Consider the following 22,695-nt stretch of genomic DNA (forward strand, 5'->3'; position numbering starts at 1 on the left):
ATCTGCTGGAACCAAAAAGGTAATAAATCCTACAAGAGATTTGGGATTATATATTTAGCAAAATGTTTTCATAACTAGTTTGTTGAATTCAATATGTTTGCTTGATTACATTTCTCAATAATTGGCAGGCTCGACCATTGGTGTTGGAAGGAGCATTCCCTGAGTTAATGGATGATGACTCCAAGGATTATGACCCATGTTAACGTTGTGTTTCGTATGCCCTTGGGCCGGACTTCTTGGGGGCTCAAGCATTCTCTTAACTGCATACATAAAATCACTCACAGTTCCAGCAGCCTAGGGGGTCGTCGAATGGAGCCTCTGATACTTAAGTTAATCTCGTTTAGAGGAAAACTCTCAGGAGATGTGGAGTTCTTTTTTTAACCTACCTTTCTATGGTGCTCGAGGGGATACTTAAACTTGTCTCAAGGGTTGGGAGCTCCATGCCCTACCTCCTTGAGTGGCCCCTGTTAGAGCCCAATTAATGATGATTGGCTTGAGGAGGGTGTCAGATCATGTTGTCTCATCGAGGTGGCGTGCTGCTTCTTCCCTGGCATTAGGAGTGCTAAGTGCCCTTTGGATCACAATCCACCCAGCCCATTGGCTTGACCTACGTCCTCTTGGGCTATGATACCTACTGTTATGTGGCCCGGAGCCGGACAGCCTTAGGTCTGGCCTTGGGCCGGGTGCCATGCCTGCTTGGGTTGGGTCGAACTACTGGGAGAAATTTTTCCCCCTAACAACCCATATGGAGTTTATGGTGTTTTGTGTCGTTGCATTATTATTAGTTTAATTTGTTGTGATATATTATTATTTATTTTGTTATTTGTAAATTTATGCTTTGCATTGTGATGTATCAACAATATTATCTATTTTGCATTTTTATTTATTTTTTTATAAAATAAAATTTAAAAAGTGTTTAAATTATTTTTTAAAAAAATCTGGGGAATTTAAACATGATATCAGATTTTTTTTTTTTAAAGTGCTATATTTTTTAAAAAAAAGTTTTAAAGTCTTTTTCTTTTAAAAAAAAATTAAAAACCCAGATTAAATTCAGTTATAATCCAAATATGTGGGTTTTAAGTCAAAAAATGAAAAAATTCGGATATCCAGATTGAATCCGATTTTCAGCCTGTTTTTTAGAATCCAGATCTGAATCCAGTTATGGCCGGATATCCAAATCCGGTTGCACACCCCTAGATGACCCAACCCATTGTTTAGGGTTAGGTATGTTGTTAAACTATGTAAATTTTGTATCATGTGTGGTTGATTTCACTTCTTGTTTTATTTTTTTTCTTATCATTGCTAACAAAGTTACAAACAATAAGGAGAGTAACACAATCAGAAATAATAGAATTAAGTGTCCAAAAAGTGTGGCTTGGTTCCTAACTTGAGGAGTGCCCAAGCTAATGATAAAGGTAAGAACACTTTCCGATCAAGTCCCATTAATTGATTAATCATAACGATATTGTGGAAATGTTGCACGGACCCCCATATATAAAACAGAAACAAAATCACCTTGATACTAAACATAGCACCTTTCTATCTATTCTCTAATCTTGTATGGCAGCTTTCAATCTCATCTTCAGTTTTGGCATATTGTACTTTGGAAGAGGGCCCTAATCAGCATCATTGGGCACTCTTGTGAACATTGAGCTTGAGTGGTAAAAGCCGCCAAAATCTTCATTTTTTGTCCATAAGCTCTCCATTCTCCTATCTAAGAGACGAGCAGATGCAAACCTTTCATCTATTATCATCTCTTTCTAGTTATATCTTCCTGTAGTTCCAGGAAGCTTCAGTACGTCTATAAGCCTTGCTCCTCCATTGAGCAATGCCTGAGTCACAACATCAAGGTCTGACCAATCAATCAAGTAAATAGGCATGGTTGGCTAGCGAAGGAAATCTGGTACACAAATCTGTTTAACGAATGAAACATCAGGATTTACAGCTAAGGGTAGATGCGATTTAGCCAGCAAGCAAGAGCCATGCTAGCTTATCTGGAAAATTGAATTCTTGTCACCCCAAATGCTACTACCTCTTTGCTAAGCACAAGAGAGGCTTCACTTACTTGCTTAACCGTGCCCTCCTATCATATGTATACCCCATTTTCCTTTAATTACATCTAGTTTCGTAATTATGAGCAAGAGTCCCTTCGTTAGTAGGGTCTTTTTCCTTTTCTCCTTCATATCCTCTATTTGCCTTTCTCTCTTTGTTTTGTTTAAACGTTTTTTCCCAGAATGCCCCACCATTGGCCATCTTATCACAGAAGTCCATTGGAAGTACTTGGTTTGATCTAGAGCTTGAAGGTTAAAAAGAGGGTTTCTCCAGGATATTGAGGGAAGTCTTGGTGGATGAGATCCAAGACCATTTGACCTCTCTTTCCATATGATTAGGAATGCTATGTGACAACCTCTCAATTGTCACCGCCTATAGAAAGAGCGCTTCTCTATTTCCCTTTTAGTCAAGGTCTAATATCTTCTCCTTATTTGCAAATCAATATGTCCAAATCTTCTCGAGCAACAGTTAAAGAATTGAAGGTAGACTAGTCGATCTTTAAGTTCAGGGCAATGACTCGTAGTCAGAACTCTTTTTTAAGCTCTTTTTAGTTAGCTTCAGAGTCAAGTCTTGCTATTCTAGTGCATCCATAGAAGAGGATAAACAAGTGAAGATTATTTGGATAACAACAATGATTATAACTTGAAACAAAGGCCAAAATGATATTTGAACAAATAATTATAATCAAAATGCAATTGGCAATAACAACCCAAATGGAAAAGGGTATTTGTTGAAACCAAGGTTTCAAATTTCATGTGATTATAAATCTACACATGGATTTTGATGATAATAAATGAATTCAAAGAATAAAGGAGTTTCAAGCTCAAGTTGTTCACATAATAGAATCAAGCACATCAAAGAACCAAGCATGAGCAAGAAGGAAATAAGTTCACATTAAAGTCATAGAGTAATGTTGTAAATCTCTTAAAATTCGAAATTAGGATTAATGCTCAAAATTAATATTTTATCATAAAGCATTAAAATACATTTTCCACATGTGCATGAATATTTTTAAAAATTAAATTTAAAAATTTTGAAAAATGATTGATTGTCATCTTTTACATGTGCATGCCTTGATTAAAGGGTTGAATTTTGAAAATATTAAAGATGATTGATTGTCATCTTTCACATGTGCATGTTTTATTTGAATATTTTCAAAAGTAATTGATACTTTTTTAGACTTATACAAAAGGTAGATGATTTTGTTTGAAAAATTTGAAAAGTAAAGTGTGCTCATTTTGTCATATACAAAAAGTAAAAGATTAGGTTTGAATTTTTTGAAAAAGAAAGTGTGCTCCTTTTGTCATATGCAAAAAGTAAAAGATTATGTTTGAATTTTTTGAAAAGAAAAGTGTGCTCTTTTTGTCATATGCCAAAAGTAAAAGATTAGGTTTGATTTTTTTGAAAAAAATGAATGATGTTGTCTTTGACAATTGAAAAAAAAGAACCTTTTATTTGAATTTTTTGAAAAAGTGAATGATATTGTCTTTGACATGTGAATCTTTTTAAATTTGAATATGAAGTCTCATATGTCTATAAATAGATCATTTGAAAGTTTCACATTTACAACACCAAGAGCATACAACATTCATTCAAAACTTTCATTCTCTCTTCTCTAAGCATTGAGCCTTAATCCTTATTCATTTTGAGAGATATAGTTTGCGTTGTATTGTTCTTATTTCACTCATTGAGGAGTGTTTTCTGATAACCTACCCACTATCAGCTTTTGTATCAGACAAAGGGTGTGTATAACCCTTGTGCGTGTAGAAAGTATTCTACATGGAGAATAGTTGAATCACCACGTATAAGGTGATTGCAAATGTAGAGAGTGTTCTACACGGATCCTTTGTAGCGGTGTTGTTCAAATGTGTAATAGGTTTCTATCTCCACCTGAAGGAGGTTGAATAGTGAATTTGGGAATCCTCAAGGGGTAGCTTGAGGCGAGGACGTAGGCAGTATGGCTGAACCTCGTTAACATACTGAATTTGCTTCTCTCTTGCCCTTACTCTTTATATTTATTGTTATTTCATATTTTGTTTATATTTTATATTATATATTTGATTTATAATTAGTATTTTTTTAATACAACTCAATTCACCTCCCCTCTTGTGTTAGTCATCTGGGCAACAATTGGTATCAGAGCTAAGAGCTCTATTATAAGATTAACTATCTTTTCAGTTAAGATCTTATGACTAACATTGCAGCTTCATTTGGTGAAAGTCAATCTAGCAGTCAACCTCCACTCTTTTGTGGAGATAATTACTCATTCTAGAAAGTTAGAATGAGAATATTTCTTCAAGTTCAAGGTAGAGAAATCTAGAAATGTATTGTAAATGGACCTTATATTCCAACAAAAGTGGTTGATGGAGTAAAGGTCAAAAAGGAAGAAGAAGAGTCTGGTCATATCAAGCCAAATTATCCTCTACTAAAGAAAGATCGAAACAAGGGCAAGAAAGCAATGAAAGTTACATGGGATGATGATTCAAGTAGCTCAGATAGTGAAGCAAGCAATGAAGAATCAGCAAATCTTTGTCTTATGGCTAAAGATGACATTGAGGTAACAAATCTTGAGAATATTGAAAATCCTTCATATGAAGAATTGCAAAATGTTTTAGAAGAGGTTTATGAGGAATTTGAAAAATTGGGTATCAAATATACTGTTTTGAAAAAGAAAAATTTTTCTTTAACAAATGAAATTGAGATTTTAAGAAAAGAAAGTATCATTTTGAAAGATGAAAATCTTGAATTGAATAAGAAGAAAACCGATTTAGAAAATATTGTTGAAAACTTTACGAATGGAAAAAGAAATTTTGAAAAACTTCTTGGTAGTCAAAGATGTGTTTTTGACAAGGCAGATTTGGGATATATGCCAAAACAAAAATACAAACCTTATAAAAATTTCTTTGATAATCATTCTACATCAAAGACTAATATTCAAAATTCTTTTCATAAAAATAATTTTGTCAAAAAAGGATATTATTATAATCATTCAAGTTTTTCATATATGTCACATGCTATTTCCAATTTTTGTAATAGAAATGGTCATAATTATCATACTTGTCCTATTAGAAGAAATCATACAATGACTATTAGGACCATATGGGTACCTAAAAATCTTGTTTCTTCTAATACTAATAAATAAAGGACCTAAAGAACTTGGGTACCAAGAAAAATCATTTTAATTGTTTTTATAGGTATGTATGAAGTCTTCCACAAGCAAAAACAAATGGTTTTTAGATAGTGGATGTTCAAGACACATGACGGGAGACAAGACTATGTTCTTTGATCTTAGATCTAAAGAAGAATGACACGTGATATTTGGAGACAACTCGAAAGGGAAGATCGTGGGAATATGTAAAATTGGTAATGAATCTTCTCTCATAATTAAAGATGTTCTACTTGTTGAAGGTCTAAAACATAATCTTTTGAGCATAAGTCAATTATGTGATAAAGGATTTACAGTTACTTTCAAAATGGATAAATGCATTATTTTGAATGATCATGATTGTAATATTTGTTTTATTGCTTTTAGAAGTAACAATGTTTATACAATCGATTTTGAAGAAATTACCCCACAAGATGCAATTTATTTTTCAGCTCAAAATGAAACTAGTTGGTTATGGCATAGAAGACTAGGTCATGCCAACATGGAACTTATTTCCAAACTTTCAAAAAATGATCTTGTGAGAGGTTTACCAAAAACATATTTTCTTAAAGACAAAATTTGTGATGCATGTCAATTTGGTAAACAAACAAAAACTTCTTTTAAAACTAAGAAACATATTTCCACTACTAGACCACTGCAACTGATACACATGGATCTTTTTTGACCAAATAGAGTTGCAAGTCTAGGAGGAAAATATTATGCATTTGTTATTGTTGATGATTTCTCTAGATATACTTGGGTCATCTTTCTTGCTCATAAAGATAAGGCACATAATGTTTTTACCAAGTTATGCAAGAGAATTCAAAATGAAAAGGGATATACTATTTCAAGTATCCGAAGTGATAGGGGAAAAGAGTTTGTTAATAAAAATATTGAAACATTTTGTGATGAAAACAGTTTTGTGCATAATTTTTCTGCTTCTCGAACTCCTCAACAAAATGGGGTAGTAGAGAGGAAAAATAGATCTCTTCAAGAGATGGCAAGAACAATGCTCAATGAGAACAACTTGCCTAGTTATTTTTGGGCCGAAGCGGTAAGTACTGCATGTTATGTTATAAATAGAGTTACGCTAAGGTCTAAGTTAAATAAAACCCCCTATAAGCTTTGGAATGAGAAAAAGTCCAACATTGGTTACTTTCATGTATTTGGATGCAAATGTTTTATTTTGAATGACAGAGATAATTTAGGCAAATTTGATGCAAAATCTGATGAAGGTATCTTTTTCGGGTATTCTATTAATAGTAAAACTTATAGAGTATTCAATAAAAAGACTTTGACTGTACAAGAATCTATGCATGTAGTATTTGATGAATCTAATTCTTCACTCTCCAAGAAATCTATTGATGAAGAAACAGGAGGTATAAATAATACGGAAAGTCTCAATCTCAACAAAGAGAAAATAATAGAGGAAGTTTAACATGGAGCCATCAGGAAAGATCATCAAAATTTAATACAAGATGCAATCAAACAGTGGAAATTTGTGAAAGATCATCCAGTGGAACAAATTTTGGGAGAACCTTCACAAGGTGTAAGTACTCGATCATCTCTTAGAAATATTTGCAATCATACTGCTTTTCTATCTCAAATTGAACCCAAAAATATTGATGACGCACTTCTTGATGAATCTTGGATTCTAGCTATGCAAGAAGAGTTGAATCAGTTTGAAAGAAATGATATTTGGACACTTGTTCCTAGACCCAAAAATCATACTATTATTAGAACAAAATGGGTTTTTAGAAACAAGAAAGATGAATCCGGAGTCATTACTAGAAATAAAGCTCGACTTGTAGCCCAAGGTTTTAATCAAGAAGAAGGAATCGATTATGATGAGACATGCACTTGTCGCAAGATTAGAAGCTATTCGAATGCTACTTGCATATACTTGTTATAAAGATTTCAAACTTTTTCAAATGGATGTTAAAAGTGCTTTCTTAAATAGTTTTATAAATGAAGAGGTATATGTTGAACAACCTCCAGGTTTTGAAAATCATATTTCCCCAAATCATGTTTTCAAACTCACAAAAGCACTATATAGACTTAAACAAGCTCCTAGAGCTTAGTACGAAAGATTTAGTGGTTTCTTGATTGAAAAAGGTTTTTCAAGAGGAAAAATCGACACAACTCTTTTCATAAAATATGAAAATGATGATATTCTTTTGATTTAGATTTATGTTGATGATATAATATTCGGTGCTACTAATGAAAATATGTGTCAAGTTTTTGCTAAGACTTTACAGGAAGAATTTGAGATGAGCATGATGGGAGAACTTACATTCTTTCTCGGATTGCAAATTAAGCAAGCAAAAAGTGGGACATTCATCAATCAATCAAAATATGTTAAGGAATTACTGAAGAAGTTTGGGATGGAAAATGCTAAGGAAATTGGAACACCAATGAGCCCATCAACTAAACTTAATAAAGATAAATCCGGTAAGTCAGTTGACTCGAAGATATATCGAGGTATGATTGGTAGCTTATTATATTTAACAGCCAGTAGACCAGATATTATGTTTAGTGTGTGCTTATGTGCACGCTTTCAATCATCTCCAAAAGAATCACATTTAATTGCAGTTAAGCGCATTCTTAGATATCTTAGTGGTACAATTAACCTAGGGTTATGGTATCCTAAGCACACATCTTTCGATCTAATCAGCTACACAGATGCAGATTATGCTGGCTGTAAAATAGATCGAAAAAACACTAGTGGAGCATGTCATTTCTTAGGTCATGTACTAGTTTCCTGGTTTAGTAAAAAACAAAATTCTGTTGCACTATCTACTACTGAGGCAGAATATGTTACTGCGGGTAGTTGTTGTGCTCAAGTTCTCTACATGAAGCAACAACTTGAAGATTTTAAACTCATGTATAATCACATTCCAATCAAATGTGATAATACAAGTGCTATAAATCTTTCAAAGAACCCAATACAACATTCTAGAACTAAGCATATTGAAATAAGGTATCATTTTCTTCGAGATCATGTGCAAAAAGGTAATATAATATTAGAGTTCACAAACACACACGATCAGTTAGCAGATATTTTCACAAAATCTTTACCAGAAGATAGATTATGTATGATCAGAAGAGAAATAGGTATGATGCATGCTATGAATATCTCTTAAAAGATAGACCAGAGTCAATAAAAATAGAGATAGATTTTTTAAATACTTTTACATAAACTTGAGATTCTTAGCCTCATATTTGAGACGCTCATTCTCTTCATACAATATCATGTCATTCTTATCCATGGGAACCGGCAAGCGAAATGAAGAATCTAATAAAGATTTCAACTGTTTATTCTTCTGCGGAATGATTCATTCCCTTGTGTGAGACTCTTGAACAATTCGTTGAAGTACAACAATTTGTTCTTTGAGCTTTTCAACTTCATGATTTTTGGCTTATAGCCGCTGAGAAAAAGCAACAATAGAGGAAGAGTAGCGAGTCCCAAGACTCACCAAGTCATAAATAGTATCAGAATCTGACTTATTAGTCAGATTATTATTTTCTTGCTGCAACATGGCACCAATGGCAGCTGCAAAAAGGACAGGAGGTTGAGATGCAGAATGCCTCATAGATGGATCTAGAGAAATGTTAGAAGAATGAGCCATTGAGAAAAGAATAGAAGACTTAAAACGAGAATGCTGAAGGAATGCAGATGAGTTATAGAGATGAGATGAAAACTTGATGCAGATTGGATGAACTTCAGGACTGATTTTATAGAGATAGCATAAAGAATAAGACAAACTATTGTCTCTTCAAATCTTATTTAGTCAAAAGAAATACAAGATATGCTGGACATACATTGTCAAAAGTTTTCTTACTACGCCAGCGAGATTAACAGTAGATTATCCCTATTTTTCTAGTAAACGATGAACCTCTGCTGTTATCTGCCGATGTTGACCTTGTATCTAAACCCTTTCTCGTTCCAGCTCTTCTATTCGTGGTTGCAGATCATGAGCATACCAATCTGTAAATTTTTTCAACTCTTGGTTTTCTTGCTTTAGCCTTTTATTCTCACTATCCTTATTAGCAAGCTTCTGTCGTAACTCAAATATTTGCATTTTAAGATGATCAATCTCACTCACCCTCGCCATTAACCTCCGAAACATGATCGTAACAGAGGCAGCATATTGACTACTGAGCATTCTTGATTCTGCAATAATCTCAGAATCAGCCTTACTAGAAAAACGGTTCACTGCTCCTATCATGGTATTAACGGCCTCAGGAGAGAAGATTGATGATTGATGCGTCAAGGGTTCCTGATTCAAGTCTGGAACATTAGTGGAAGAAAATTGCTCAGCCATTCTATCGTTGTGGAAAAACAGAACTCAGGTCAAGAAGCGATTATTTTTTTGGCATCCGATAGATGAAAATGATCATTTTTTTATAGCAACTAAGAGCCTTCAATCACGTTTGTCAACAACATCAAGCGATTGTTTAAATCTCCAGCCGCACTAAATTCATAGAGTTAGGCCTCGAGACTTTGCAGCATTTGTCGGGTCACGGACGGCTCTTTTTTCAACTATCTACAGTGACTATTAAACGCATCATTTTTTTCAGTCTATTTATTTGCTTCTGATCCTTTTTAATGATGCCAAAAGGGGGAGAAGTTTTAGACTAGAACATTAACATTGTTTAAATTGCTAAACTTGTTATATGTGCTTGGAATTATATTTATACTTTTGCTTGAAAAACTAACGCATATTTTCAGGGGGAGCTTAAGTATTAATACAGGTTTCAAGTTCTATCAAGTATTTGTCATCATCAAAAAGGGGAAAATTGTTGAAACCAAGGTTTCAAGTTTCATGCGATTATAAATCTACACATGGATTTTGATGATAACAAATGAATTCAAAAACTAAAGGAGTTTCAAACTCAAGTTGTTCACACAATGGAATCAAACACATCAAATAACCAAGCATGAGCAAGAAGGAAATAAGTTCACATTAAAGTCATAGAATAATGTTGTAAATCTTTTAAAATTCGAAATTAGGATTAATGCTCAAAATTAATATTTTATCATAAAGCATTAAAATACATTTTCTACATGTGCATGAATATTTTTAAAAATTAAATTTGAAAATTTTGAAAGATGATTGATTGTCATCTTTTACATGTGCATGCCTTGATTAAAGGGTTGAATTTTGAAAATATTAAAGATGATTGATTGTCATTTTTCACATGTGCATGTTTTATTTGAATATTTTCAAAAGTAATTGATGCTTTTTTAGACTTATACAAAAGGTAAATGATTTTGTTTGAAAAATTTGAAAAGTAAAGTGTGCTCATTTTGTCATATACAAAAAGTAAAAGATTAGGTTTGAATTTTTTGAAAAGGAAAGTGTGCTCCTTTTGTCATATGAAAAAGTAAAAGATTAGGTTTGAATTTTTTGAAAAGGAAAGTGTGCTCTTTTTGTCATATGCCAAAAGTAAAAGATTAGGTTTGATTTTTTTGAAAAAAATTAATGATGTTGTCTTTGACAATTGAAAAAGAATAACCTTTTATTTGGTTTTTTTGAAAAAGTGAATTATGTTGTCTTTGGCATGTGAATCTTTTTAAATTTGAATATGAAGTCTCATATGCGTATAAATAGATCATTTGAGAGTTTCACATTTACAACACCAAGAGCATATAACATTCATTCAAAACTTTCATTCTCTCTTCTCTAAGTATTGAGTCTTAATCCTTGTTCATTTTGAGAGATATAGTTTGCGCTGTATTGTTCTTATTTCACTCATTGAGGAGTGTTTTCTGATAACCTACCCACTATCAGCTTTTGTATCAGAAAAAGGGTGTGTATAACCCTTGTGCGTGTAGAAAGTATTCTACACGGAGAATAGTTGAATCACCACGTGTAAGGTGATTGCAAGTGTAGAGGGTGTTCTACACGGATCCTTTATAGCGGTGTTGTTCAAAGGTGTAATAGGTTTCTATCTCCACCTGAAAGAGGTTGAATAGTGAATTTGGGAATCCTCAAGGGGTAGCTTGAGGCGAGGACGTAGGCAGTGGGGCCGAACCTCATTAACATACTGAGTTTGCTTCTCTCTTACCCTTACTCTTTATATTTATTGTTATTTCATATTTTGTTTATATTTTATATTATATATTTGATTTATAATTGTTATTTTTTTAATACAATTCAATTCACCCCCCCTCTTATGTTAGTCATCTGGGCAACAGTATTAATAGGGCGGGAGAATATGATCTCACGATAGTGTAGTGTTGGGCCATTGGCAAGACTATATAAGATTGATGTCTGGCTAAAGAACTGATTTCTCACTTTTGTTTAGAGTAGTTTCTCTCTCGTGTTCACTCTTACTCACTTCTTGATGTTTTGTCCCTTTCAACATGGAGAATTATTATTGTTAATGCCAAAAAATACAAAACGGCCAAAATGGGAGAAAAAGTCATCCCCAACCTATGGTGATGATACAAGCCTCGATCGGTGTGGTTTGGAGCCCCCGGTGATGGTATAAGACAGTTGTATGGTATCCGTATGTACATTCATAACAGTGAATGAAACATAAATATAGGAAAAATAAATGGAGATAGAGACATACAAGTTTACATGATTCGGCACAAGACCTATATCCAATGATCATTTGAATGGCAAATCCACTATAATATAAATATTTAACAATCTCTGATGGTCTCTCATTTCTCTTTGTACAATGGAGGTTAGAGACTTATTTTCTGGATATCACCTTCTCTGAAGCTCTCGTCTTGAGGTTAAAGAAGCTAAAGGAGTCCTCTCGAAAAAGTTTCATTCTCATCCGATCTAACTCCTTTTTATTATGACTTTGGGAGTGGTGTGGAATGGCAGTTTTATGTCACTTCCTTCCCTTGCATGTGTAACCCTCTCTTTTTTCTCATCTTTTCTTTCATTTTTGTTGCCCTCTTCATTTCTCTCTAACATCTCATTTTTCTTTTTCCCCCTTCCTCTCTCCTACTTGTCTTTCAATGTGACTATTTAATGGGTTGGCTGGAATGCCTTTTGAGCCAAGGGGATTTTACCCCCTAACAATTATCATTTTTTGAATTCAAACTAATGAAATTCTAATAAATTCAACGGGGAGGCAGTTAAATAGTTATATCTCTATCATTTTTTTTATTTATTGGTTAAGGACATGATATGGTTGTTACATTTTGTGGGCAATCTGCCAATATTTCCTCCTTTGTGCTTCTTCCCCCGAAGTCCAATGGCTGTTAGAGGTCGTTCTTCTTAAGCAAGGTGTTGTGATGGCCAAAAGATAGGGAGGTTTGAAAATATGAATGTTTTGTTTTTATCCCAAGCCAATGCTATCCATCACTTAACGTTTCCACCGATATCCCCAAGTCCCAATGTGCAGCCAAATTCCACCACACTGGACATATCGAAGGGATCATATTTGTACCTTCCAAACCATTGTCTTTTTCTTTCCCACTTAGACAAGATCATGAGCTTTGTCCAAAAAGCTAAAAAATTAATGTTGTGCAGTTGAAGTAAATACTATAAATTTACTAGCCATCGAATTGGAAATTGTGTTTTTCAATAATTGCTTGTGGCAACTATCTAGCAGTTTTTCTTTTCGTGTAGTCAAGACACTCGTTATAATAAAACTAAGATATGATTGGACATATCACAGTTTGACAACTGTTGAGAAACGTAAGCTAACTTCCTTGGGATGAAGAGGATACCCTTATGAACTCCACAGTGACTTGCTGAGGTGCCTCTTGCCCTCCAATTTATCTCTTTTAGATTTTGAGATAGAGTTGAATTAAATTGTAAAAATGATATTTTATGAGTCTCATTGACATGTATTTAATTTTTTTTAAGTTAAAATGAGTTTAATTTTTTAAGTTAAAATGTATGAAATAGGTTGATATAAATTTTAAATTTTTTATAAAAATTTAAAAAAATAATAAATTCTATCAATGATTAATTTAAGATAAATTGAATTGAGTTTAACAACCAACCGCAATGAAAAAGTCTTTAGTCAAGCCATTTAATTGCCTAGAAACGTAATTGGTGGGTTTATTTGTATTGGACCCAACGTACTTGGGTCTGAACCCTTTCAGTTCAGGATCGTTTTAGATGTGTCTAATGTTAGGCCATTCTCAATATCGCATTTCTGATTTCTGATCCGTCCTTTCTTGGGCCCAAGCCCGTTTTCAGCACCTGAAGTCTGTACCCTTAATCATAATCAGTCAGGTCAAACTTGCTCAATTTTACATGAAAAGAACAAGAAGCAAGAACCACAGTTCGGCTCAAAACGTTTGTCATAATTTCTACTTACCATCCTCCACATGCCGCATCGGCTCCTTTACACAACAAAATGATTGAAAACCTCCGCATCCCATGTACCAGAAAGGAGACCTTTAAACTTTAACGTACCATAGGCATAAACCTTAAGGTAATAGAAACGGATGGGATTGGCCTAGGGTTTCTTTCATGTACAGGGCAAGGCCAAAAACAAAAACATACTCACTGGTGCTTTTAAGGTACTAGATTGTTGTACAATGGAAGCACATCACAAAATGAGTGCATGTTCTGAAAGATGCTTACGGATTAAAGACAACCACAACAGGAAACAGGCAAAAAAAAAGCGAATGCAGGTACACATAACATGGATATGCTCAAGAGGAATCCTAGGAGCGTGGGCAAATGCAAAGCCGAAAAAAGAATCAAAGAGAAAACACCAATTAAAGCAAATAATGAAAGACATTCCTTTTCTTCTTTTTCATTTGGCTAAGGGCGGTGACAGACAGACAACACACATGGATATGCCAAATATCACATGGATTTTCTCTCTCTCAGAGCCCTTACTCCATAGGAAGGGAAAGAAGGGAACTGACACAACAGGCATAGATGGATGGATTAGGGGCTCTGGGGAAGGCTCGTGAAAGGTGCAGTGCCTTGGACTCTGGGTGGGGGAAGATATTATGGCATCATGCCCAACCACAAGTGTACAAGAATCTGCATCACATGTGCATTAAATGGTTCTTATCAAAAACCCTATCAACATGTATTCCTTTCTCATTTCCCTTCGCCAAACCAAGAAGTTTGAAAATTTAATTGTGATGAAAATTAAAAATTAAATCAATTATTATTTTATTTTAATATTTAAGCAACGTTGAATAGTTTATAGTATTTTGTATAAAAATTTCAAAAATTTGTACTAATTAGATATCATGATTCAAAAGTTCTCCCAACCCAAACAATCCCTTAATTTTCTTCCACTTCTTCCAATTTCCATTCTCCATAATATTTTTCTCATTAGACCCATAATCCCAAATTCCCTAATTAATATCTTAAAACTCTAGCATAATGGCAGACCAAGAAGACCTTCCTCCACCCCCCACTTCTAACATTTCCATACCCCATACAATTTTTATCATTAGACCCATAATCCCAAAATCACTAATTAATCTCTAACAAATCTTTTTTTTATAAGTGTAAATCTCTAACAAATCTGGCATCACCATTTAGTAATTTGACAAAATGAAAAAAAGAAAAAAGAAACTTAGCATAAAGAAGATTATTATATCTGTGGAAGTTAATTTTTGTACAGTAAGTAAAGGAGAGAGACAAGATGGGTGATGAAAATCAGGTCAAGAAAAACTCTTAGATCCCACATCTGACTGCTTTGTAATCCGATCTAAATAGCTTCAACAATACAGAGACAAATGTTCGTAGCCCATGAAAGTTGAAGAAACCCCCAGACCGCACGGCAACACAAATACAACTATTCATACATCATAACCTAATACAGAGAGGGATTTGAAATAAAAATCAAATTATCGATTTTTTTTCTGGATAAAATAAGATAGAAAACGGAGAGAAATTGAAAGAAAAAAGTGACCATTAGATCCACGACCGACCATAGCGTCATTAGAGACACAAAGCGGTTGCTTGGATATCGTCGTCATCGTTTAGGCCGAAATCCTCACCGTCCATCGGAGGCGATAGGTTGAGATCGAACGGCAGGACCCTCCGGAACGATGAAGTGAGGACACAGTCGTCGTCGTTGTCGTCGACCACCGAGGACGACGAGTCGCAGTCGCTGCGGCAATCATCGGGTGGGATCGGATGCACGGGAGGCGGCGGCACGGCCTTCATCCTCGGGACGATCACCCTGGGTCCACTGAAAGACTCGACCGTGCTGCTCATACTGCTCGACGTCGGCCTAGCGGGGGGTTGCTGAATCGGATTATTAAACTTACCCGAAACGGCCGAGAACCTCCTCTCTTCCCGGACCGGAAGCTGGGCGAGTTGGATGGCATCTAAGGGGAAATTGATCTTGGCCTTGGGACCACGCAGGGACAAGGCGGCGGTGTCGTAGGCTCGGGCGGCATCCTCGGCCGAGTCAAACGTACCGAGCCAGACACGAGTCTTCTTCCAGGGATCTCTGATCTCGGCGGCGAAACGGCCCCAGGGTCGCTTTCGAACCCCTCTAAATTTAACATCCTTGATGGTGGTGGTCTTGTAATGGGTATTAGAATTAGTTTCATGACAGAATGTTTTACCGGGAACTGTTACTGGATCTGCGGTTCTTCCACGCCGCATGGGTAAAAGCCGAAAGAGAGCGTAGGTATACAACGAAAAAGGGGGATATTGGAGATGGTGGGTGGGTGGGTGGATGGGTCGAGGAGAAACAGAGCTTCCAAATTATATGCTGCCACCTACCTTCTCCAGTTAATAATCAAAGGCTGTTCTTCATCTCTGCTTCTTTTTTTTTTATAAATTTTTTTTTTCTCTGGATTTATCTCTGTGTCTTCTCTGTTCTCTCCGGAATGAGAGATCTCCGGGGCTTCGTTGCCTGGCTTGATCTTCGCTTTTTTATGCGGGGGAGCCGGGCGGGGAGGTATGAAATCGTGGCTATGTGAAAAGACTGTAATGCCTATACGTTTCTTCTTCTTTTTAATAAGTAATGACATTACGCTTTATATAACCTTATGCATGCCCCTCGCCATCGATTATGTTATTCTTTTTTCATTTTGTCCGGATGCTAATGGAGTACAAAAATCATATTTGTAAATACACACATTTTTCATATAATTAAAAGAGTAATGTTTGCTAAAAAAAATTAATGTTCGGTATAAATTTGAAATAGACAAATTATTTATAAACTCTTTGTAAAAAAGTAGGTTTCACTAATAAAGAATAATTTTTTTTTATACTTTTAATATAAGATCTACATTTTTACAAAAGTTTGTGCTGGACTTGTCTATTTTTAGTTTATATAAATTATTTCTCTAATTAAAATAACATAATTTAATTTATATGAAAAACTTTAAAACTCTAAATATTGTAAATTAAATATTATCACATTATCCATTTAGTCAATGAGCTATCCGTACTAATTTGTAAATAAAATGACTTGTTAGAGTTAAGGTGTAATCGGATCGGTTCGATCCAGTTTAGACATATTTTGGAATCGAAGCAGCTTTGATCTAAGCCAGCTTTAGAATTCTAAAAACTAATACATACCAAATCATCTAGGAAAATAAAACTTTCAATTTTTTTGATTTCAGTCCAGTTCAGTTCGATATTACATATGTGGTTCGTTTTGGACTTTTTTGTTGGGTCAGTTATTTTTGTAACCCAAATGAAAAAATTATATCAAAATTGTGTGAAAATATACTTATCAAAAATGTATTTATCATTGATATATATACTTATACCATACTATATATGTAAGTATGCAATTTAATATTAATATTCATGTTCAAAAAAAAAATGGTTAGACCTTTAATTTGACTAGCTCCCAGAAACCCTAGTGCTGTCACTCTCCCTCTCAAACTCTCTTTCAGAAATCCTCCAAAGTGCCGAAGAAAGATGAGGCTATTCCTTCTCCTTCCCTCCTCTCTCTATCACTCATTTCTTTTCCTTTCTTCTACTCCTTCTCTCTCCTTCCCTCCTCCTCTCCCTCTCCTTCCTTTTTATCTCTTTTTTTCTTATTTTATTTTGTTTCCTTCAAGGTTAAAAAGATGGATCTACAGTTGTCTAACACCTCTTGTGAGACACGAGCAGTACAAGATGCTTTATAAACCGATTGTTGAGAAGATTGTGGTGGATTATCGAATCAAATTGTTCAGATCTAACTTTTATGGCTGATTTCAAGATCTACCGAAGTATATCTAAACTATAATTTGTCATTTTCACATTCATCTTTTTGCTTTCATTGTTGTTTCCTTTTGTTTAGTTCAAAATTAAAAAAAGGTATCGCCTCTTGGACATTTTATCCATAGAGGTTAAGCATATCCTCCTATAGAGAGTGGGGTATAAGTCTCTATTTTAAGCAGAGTGTTGTCTCTTAGAGGGTTTGTATAAAGAAAGTTACTACAGTAGTTAAGACCATACCAACCACAAATGAATTTGTGTACTGGTGAAGCTCCAAACACAGTAGTTGGGTTGTGATCTAGAAATTTCCTTGTATATATTCGATCGTGGATCTAACTTTTCTCTTATAAATGAATAAAGACAAATTTTCATTAAAAAGAAACATAAATATAACGTTAAAATTTGATCTTATATTATTTTTATAATATGTATAGTATATAATATATAATATACAAAATTAAAAATATATATTTCGGTTTGGTTCAATCTAAGTCGATTTTCAAAACATGAAAACCAAGACTAAACTCATCTTTAATTGGTGTCGTTCCTATAGATCAAAACCAACCGTTGTGAACGGGACGGATCAAATCATCTGATTTAGTTAGTTTTTTGATTTTTTATACCATTAGTTAGAGTAATATAATCTAATACGTATAACTAGGATATGTAGGGATTAGTAGCTAGGATTGGTAATAGGAGTTGTACTCTATCAATATTTGTTTCGGTTTCAATGTAAGTTTATATGAATTCCATTTATTTAATGAATTGAATGAAACAAATTGAATTTCTCAATTCTAATTTTTTATTTTTGTGTTGAATTCATAACTTATGACAACTGACATTTGAATGCTGTGTATTGAATTTGAATATTCAACATATAAAAGGGTCAATATTAAGAAAAAATCTATTTATTATCCATTTTCTTATCATATATTTTCTTATCATCTCATGATATAGTATTAGATGATAGATTCATAAATAAAATATAATAAATAGTCTCTAATCATCTAATGTCACATCACGAGATGATGAGAAGATGATAAGAATTAAGATGATGAGTAACGAATGGATTAACTTAACCCACTCCTTTCACATTGAGCTTGCAGACTTTGTCCAAACCTATCAAACCTAAATATCTCTTTGTGTCAAGTCAGAGCTTCTGTTACTAGGAGGTGCTTTTAGATATCTACTACACTCATTGCTGCATTTCACTTGAGTTTGCGTGTTACTAATGGTCTTTAAGAGGTAGCTTGTCTCTTGAATAAGCTTGCCTCAGTTAAAAAGCAACGATGGATATGGAATTGATCATCTCTCAAACGGAAGCACTATCATGGCAAGATCTTCATCTACGGACAACTCTAAAAGCAGCAAAGTCAACATCAGATAAAGTTCTAATTGGGAGGTTAAACAAATTTGCTATCCATTCTTGCATAAAAGCTTTCTGGAAAGTTATTCAAAACTTCTTGATCGATGATATGGATGTCAACAAATTCATCTTTACATTTAGAATTCCACAAGATAAACTTAGTATTCTAAACCAAGGCCCCTGGAATTTTAAAGGCCATTTGATGATTTTAAAACAATGGTTCCCTCGCGCTACCATAGAGGAAATAAGTTTAAATGAAGCAACTTCCAACATTTAACTTCATGGATTACCTCTGGATCATTTTAACATAGACAATGCAGTGGATATTGGGAAAGCGATAGGTAAACTTATTAAAGTTGAAGTGGACCCAATTTATGGATTGGCCTTTCGAAAATTCATTCGCATCAAGATGGAAATAGATGTTACAAAGACATTGAAAAAAGGCTTTCCACTACCTAGGTTGGGGAACAAAGTAGTTTGGATTGCTTTCAAATATGAAAAACTTGCATATTTCTATTATGCTTGTGGTAGGCTTGGACACTCGCAAATATTTTGTGGATTTTCCCTTTCATCTCCTACAAAAATCTGATTCAGCCCATCTCTAAGAATATAATACAACCCCCCTCAAGGCCTTTCTCAGTCATTTCAACAAGTAGAAGAAGAAACAGGAAGAGAACTCGGGCAAGCGGAAGTGGAAGAATCATTGATTTCTTATTGTAACATGCCAAATGAGGATATGGAAATTGAAGTGTGGAAAAAAGCCGCCAAGCTAGGAAAAGCCAAGAAAGTTTATCATCAAAGAGAAGCCTACAATCCTATAGCCGCGTGGAAGAAGATCATGTTTTGTTTGAAAACTGCCTGGAACTGAGAAATTTTTTTCCATCCTCTTCATTGTACAAGAAAAACGACGCCAACAACATGCACTCAAACGCTCCTTCTTTGAATGCACAATCCAGCTACAGTAATCAATCTTCATTTATTACTCTACCAACTAGAGTAATACCTTTCACTGTTATCTCAACCACCAAATCTAAAAGTCCATGTACTTACCATAGCAACATCCCTTTTCTGACTCAAGAAGTAAAGTCGAAGCCCTTTGTTGAATCTCAGTTAATGTACTCTATCAAACCACTCTCATCGAAGTCATTGCCAACCAGAAAAAATGCTCCCTGAATAGCACAGTGGAAGCAAATTTATTCGACTATGCAAGGGCACAAAAAATAACAACTCAAGCAAAATCCTGAGGCTCATTCAACCCAAGCAAAGGCATCGTCCCAGTCTCAATACAACCACTTAGAAGCACGCCAACTCTTCATTAATAGCCCAAAAACACAATCCAAAAATAAAGTCTTCATAACTCCTCTTCATTCCTACTATGGTTATAGCAACCAAGTGGAGCCAATTTTGAAACAGATGAAGATTGAACCATATCCTTCCAAATCAAATGATCTTCTTAGTCCAAGCGAGATGCAAGGCCTCTCCAATATGCATCAAAGCCAACATGTTCAAGCAAAGGAAAATGTAATCATTTTACAATAATCTACTGAAAAGGATACAATCTTACAATGTTCAAGCATGGTGCTTCAATCATTTTACAATGTTCAAGCATAGGCAAATGTGATCCAATCTTTTTGCCTGTAGTGGTGGAAGAAAATAATGCAAACATGGTGCTTCAACTCTCTGAACCAGTTTCTACTACGATAGACAATCCATCAGCTCTAGTTAAAAATTTTACTCCCCTCCAAGAATCACAGAAGTGGCAAACTTAGGAATTCTCTACATTGAACATAGAGGAGATAATCATCATTGAGCCCGATCCATCACAAGTGCCTTCTTCACATGATCAGTTTAATCGCAATCTCCCCATGAAAAGGCAACAAAATATGGAAGATCATGATGTCCCAAGGTGCAAGTCTCAACACTTGATTAAAATGGAGAAAATAGAGTCAAATAAACTGGAAACCCATGCAACTCAGTCTAAAGAAGAAAAAATGGCACTTACTCTGTTAGCTATGCAATCAAGTTCAGGGGGAAAGGAAAAAAGTCAAAAGGAAAAGAAAAAAATGAACTCCTACTCCAAGCGAGTAATTTAGTCCCAGAAAAAATCCAAGACAACTCTTGAGGCAAGTTTTAACATGCCTCCAAAAGATCCATGAGGACATTGGCTTGGAATTACCGAGGCTCACCCATCCCAAGGTGATTAGAAACTTAAGGGCTAATATAAGACTATATAACCCGAACGTCATCTTTCTATTAGAAACCTTAGTGTCAGATGACTGCACCACTTTTGTTGTAAATAGTTTAGGTTTTCAACATTTTGTGCATCTTCCTATTGATTGAAAATGGGGTCTTTTGCTGCTTTAGCATCTGAGAGTAGATTTGAAACTTGTAAATATGAATATTAATGCAATTTCAATTCTTGTTTACTCTGATCCTTCACATCATCCATGGTTGATTATATATGTTTGTAGTCTGGCTCAAAAGAATCAAAAAGAAAAATTCTGGACTTCTCTTGACTCTACACACCAAGCCTTTTCTGAGTCCTTGCGTTTGCATGGGGGATTGCAACGATTTGTTAGATCAGTCTGAAAAATATAGGGGTCGATCAGTTTATATAAATTTGAATATAGGTCTAAAAGCACTAATGGATCGCAATGGGCTCATTAATATCAGCAACTCGGGACCTAAATTTACATGGACTAACAAAAGACATGAGGCTGCACTTATTAGTGAAAGTTTAGATAGAGTCATAGCAAATAAAAAATGGAGACTCATTTTCCCAGATGCATCATTGCAACATGTAGCTTCTTCAGCGTCAAATCATCATCTCATTCTTCTCAACACCACGGCCAATCTTCACAGTGCTTCGTCATTCAAGTTTAAAGAATTCTGGACTCGTGAACCTTCAAGCCACCTTATAATAAAAGAAGTGTGGAGTAAAAATTTTCAGGAAAACCCAGCTTTCATTCTCTACAAGAAAATCAACTCAACAAAAGAAACACTCAAAATTTAGAACAAAAATCACTTTGGGCGCATTCATAATAATATCCAGCAAATTGAAAAGGATTTATTGGAAGTCCAAAGCAACAGGATGACATCAAGCAATCAAGAACTAGAAATAGAGCTGCAAAACAAGCTTCATAAATTGAGAGAAAATGAGGAGATACTATGGAAGCAGAAATTTCGCATTACTTGGCTCACCTCAACAGATCTAAACACGAAATTTTACCATTTGACAACTACAATTCGTTGACAGAGAAATGCAATCGAATCAATCAAGTTGGGACGAGGTAATTGGTCAATGGACCCTTTAATTATTGAATCAATTTTCATTAATCATTTAAAAAATGTTTACACTTCTTCAAAGCCTCAAATTTTGGATCAATTGAGCCTTTTATTTGACAATCAAATTACTAAAGAAGAAAATGATATGCTGAACAAGATTCCGGATGAAACAGAAATTTTCGATGCTCTCAGGCAAATTCCAAATAATAAAGCCCCAGTCCCGGATGGCATAACAACCCTCTTCTTCAAGCATTATTGGAGAACTATAAAAGTAGAGGTTATCCGTGCAGTACAAAATTTTTTCTTGAGTGGAAGGCTTCTAAAGCAGATGAATCATACAAACATAGCACTCATCCCAAAAACTCAAAACCCAAATTCCCCAAGCCAACACCGTCCAATAAGTCTCATAAATGTCAGTAATAAAATCATCACCAAAATCATGGCAAACCGACTCAAAAAGTTACTTCACAAAATAATTTCTCCTCTGCAAACAGTATTTATCCTAGGGAGAAATATAAAAGAAAATACAATGATTGTTCATGAACTTTTTCATCTCCTAAAAAAGAAAACGGGGAAAAAAGAATTGATGGCTATAAAGTTAGATATGGAAAAAGCTTTCGACTGAGTAAAGTATGACTTTCTTTTTGTAGTAATGAACATCTTGGGCTTCAACTCAAATTCGATGAAGCTGATTAAAGAGTGCATACTACAGCAACATTCTA

General features: G+C 34.6%; 1 protein-coding gene across 1 annotated transcript; it reads right to left on the bottom strand.

The window, feature by feature from the left end:
• Positions 1 to 14,823: 14,823 nt before the first annotated feature.
• LOC122303746 (ethylene-responsive transcription factor 3-like) lies at positions 14,824 to 16,099 on the bottom strand. Its single transcript, XM_043115677.1, has one exon. It carries the CDS (start codon positions 15,763 to 15,765, stop codon positions 15,091 to 15,093), a length of 675 nt encoding a protein of 224 aa, XP_042971611.1. The 5' UTR covers positions 15,766 to 16,099; the 3' UTR covers positions 14,824 to 15,090.
• Positions 16,100 to 22,695: the final 6,596 nt, after the last annotated feature.

This window comes from Carya illinoinensis, chromosome 3 (genome assembly GCF_018687715.1).
Source record: "Carya illinoinensis cultivar Pawnee chromosome 3, C.illinoinensisPawnee_v1, whole genome shotgun sequence".
Lineage (NCBI taxonomy): Eukaryota > Viridiplantae > Streptophyta > Magnoliopsida > Fagales > Juglandaceae > Carya > Carya illinoinensis.

What these genes read in the sequence shown, in the direction of transcription:
- LOC122303746 (XM_043115677.1), bottom strand. Translation starts at nt 15,765, where the DNA reads ATGCGGCGTGGAAGAACCGCAGATCCAGTAACAGTTCCCGGTAAAACA.